Here is a 3,345-nt window from a genome sequence, read left to right as displayed (position 1 = left end):
CTCTGGCTTCAAACACTTTCCGCGAAGCCTGTTTTTGTTATCTTTAGATCCCTTTCATTTCGATTTGTGCTTGCTCGATATTTTGTTTTATTACCATGTAAATTTCAACATTTTTTTAACATTCAAAAACGTTTTAAGGTAAAATGGTGACAATTACTTCTATTTCCGCGCAAACTTTCTTAGTTTCTTTGGTCAATTTTTCGTTAAAATCACATTCCATGTCTTTTAAGACCGTAAGTTGAATTTAAACTGTATAGTCTGCAAATAAATACAATTGCGACCTACCTACCCTATTTTCTGGAGTCATGTGATTGGACACAAAACATTTATTTATTTATTTATTTATTTTACTTTATCATTTAATATTTTATTTTTTACTTCATGTGCTTATCAATACTTGTTTTAAATCACTTGTCACACGAAACTCCATTCGTCAATCAATCAATCAATCAATCAATCAATCAATCAATCAATCAATCAATCAATCAATCAATCAATCAATCAATCAATCAATCAAACAATCAATCAATCAATCAATCAATCAATCAATCAATCAATCAATCGACCAACCAACCAAACAATCAACCAACCAAACAATCAATCAATCAATCAATCAATCAATCAATCAATCAATCAATCAATCAATCAATCAATCAATCAATCAATCAATCAATCAATCAATCAATCAATCAATCAATCAATCAATCAATCAACTTATCAAACAGTAAATTTATAAAGTGCCAGTTTCCACTATAATGCAGAGTTCAGATGTGCTGTACAGTTAGAATGCTCTGGAGAACAGATATGTCTTTAAGTTCTTTTAAATTTTGAAGGCGTACGGTAATTAGCTGTTGGGTTTTATCGTATGTAATTCCAATGGCAGTCCATTCCATAGTTGGGATACAACGCCTGAGAATACACGCCCGCTACATATGACAAGAGTTTGTACTGAAGACACCATTAATCGAGAGGAGAGTAACTCGTTAAGGAAGGCTAGGATATGAAGATTTTCATCTTCTAAACTCCATGTTGGGATGACCCTTGGATCTATAGCGCTATCCTTGACCTGTACATGTTTAGATCTCATAACGTTTGTCCATTATTGCCAATGCCCTTCAAAAGTACTAAAAAAAGAGATGCCCGTCAAAATTAATTTAAAAATAGAAAATGCACATTTCATTGAATATTCATCTTCTTTTTATATTTCATCAGACAAGATTGAACCTAGAAGGGCGTTGAAAGATCAAATGTTATGACAACGATCATCGGACTGTTGTTGACTCTCTTAATCATCATACAAATTACCACCTATGAATCAGCTGACAAGCAAATAAGTCATAAATACATTATAATTTCATAATCCCATATTATGAAAATAAAGTGCAGATTGTTCGGAATGAGTCATTGGACATAGACCATGTGAGCGACGAGTGCTGGAAACTAATATGAGTAATAAACTACTTGATTCATAAAAGTTTGCAGAGACAAATTAAAAAGTGGACAATTTTCTACTGCAGTACACTGGGTATGCCAAATAAACTCGTAACGCCCCTGAAGCACTGCGATTGCAATACCGCAGGGAAAAACTACCGTGCAGTCTACTTCGAGTATTGGAAGTGAACTGAACATCTTTATCCCGTGTACACATGGCATTGTATTATCGCATGTACAATAGATAGATATATTGATGTATGGTGACACATGTTACGTATGTACACTGCTGGGTGACCTATTGAATATTCAAACTGCTCAGCTGACTTCATTCTCACCCCTGTGAAGGCTATAGTAGTTGGACACAAACCACCATGTTTTTCTACAGCTGACGCTTTTTTTATTTAGTTTTGCAAGAGGATTAAAATGGCCCAGTGTGGTAAATCAGTACCGTGACACACGATTCATCATTCTGTAAATCAGTGCTAGTGGCGCAACAACGCTAACAATATTTCGTTCACTGGTCAAAACAATGGCGACCTGTCGTTGTGGAATGTCTCCCACTCTTTTACACGTCGCGGTGTTCCTATTGACCGCTCACTACATACTAGCAAGTCCAGCCACGGGCCAGGTAGGTGCAAATTACATGAAAATTGTCCAACGACAGAACTGTATCGTGTGGTTGTTTCAAAATAGAACCATGACGTCGCCATTTGTACATAGGCAAAAGGTTGCCTATGTGTGTGCATGTTAAGTGTTGTATAACTAAACCACTTTCACGTTGACCATGGATGTATCCATGCGTTGACACACATACATGTAGTATGTACAATGTATTCATCGATACGTTAAAATGGAAATTCCAGTAGCGGGCAACGATAAACTCCACACCGTGGCATTGTTAGTGAATTACCATTCTGTGGTTGAACGGTACCTAGCACATTCATGTATATTGCCTGTGATCTTACTTTTTCCTCGCGACGGCATCCCAGCCTCAAACTTTTTCATGTGTAAATTGTACTTGGGTTCTGGCTTCGGTCAAAAGGCCTGTTATAGATCCATGGTTTAACATTACATGACCCGTGCTATTATAATTATATGCACATTAATTCATATTCTGATTCATATTCCTTTGCAGTGGTCGTCTATACGTCCTCAATAAAAAAATACACTTTAAAAACGTCAAAGCACCATTTAAATGGTTATAGACTTTTTCTGTCCCAAGTACAGTTATAATAACAAATATTTGGACAGTGATATGGAGAATTTGTATGTCACTTTCGTCGTATTGCGTGCAACGCTTATGCCGAATGTGTTCTCAACCACGTGATGCGGATGGCACTGCAATCGGCGTTAACACACTATTGTGTGTGTGTGTGTGGGGGGGGGGTTACACCTTCCTACTGACGATTGGCTGGAGTTTGTTTATAAAGACTGGGACGACTCTACAGGAATGATACAAGCATAGCCATATAGCCTTTGTTAAAACACGCTATCATTGTGTATATTACAGAAACGATGCCTGCCACGTCAAAAAAAACGACCGTCAATTATTTATGTTGGGTAAGATCATGGATGTATTAGGGGCGATTAAGTCATTAAATAACGTTCCTTAAAAAGTCGTACTCCCTAACATTTATACGAATATTTACAGTCTGGTAACTCAGTGACATGTTTGCCTGGTCCTTCCATCGTCCTGCTTCAGCTTATATCAAGAATTTCATCAACATAATCTCCGGACGACGAAAATGAAACAAAGTTCAGAAAATTGTTTATACAGTATGTTTTCTAGGATAATAAATTAGGTATAGCATTTGTGTATAACATAATCGGAAAGATCTCTACCATATTTCACTAAATGATGTGTAATTTATTAACCAATCTGTATAAAACTTTAGCAAATACGTTCAATTT

At 36.3% G+C, this 3,345-nt stretch overlaps 1 protein-coding gene across 1 annotated transcript in view; it reads left to right on the top strand.

Annotated features, from left to right (window-relative positions):
• The first annotated feature begins 1,800 nt into the window (after positions 1–1,800).
• Positions 1,801–3,345, top strand: part of LOC144440934 (A disintegrin and metalloproteinase with thrombospondin motifs 12-like) — a 20,761-nt gene continuing 19,216 nt past the window's right edge. The window contains exon 1 of the mRNA XM_078130402.1: positions 1,801–2,062. Within this exon, the coding sequence (XP_077986528.1) occupies positions 1,964–2,062 (99 nt within the window). The 5' untranslated portion in view covers positions 1,801–1,963. The remainder of the gene's footprint in view (positions 2,063–3,345) is intronic.

The sequence above is a fragment of the Glandiceps talaboti genome, chromosome 10 (assembly GCF_964340395.1).
Source record: "Glandiceps talaboti chromosome 10, keGlaTala1.1, whole genome shotgun sequence".
Lineage (NCBI taxonomy): Eukaryota > Metazoa > Hemichordata > Enteropneusta > Spengelidae > Glandiceps > Glandiceps talaboti.
This window is presented reverse-complemented; position numbering and strand designations above follow the sequence as displayed.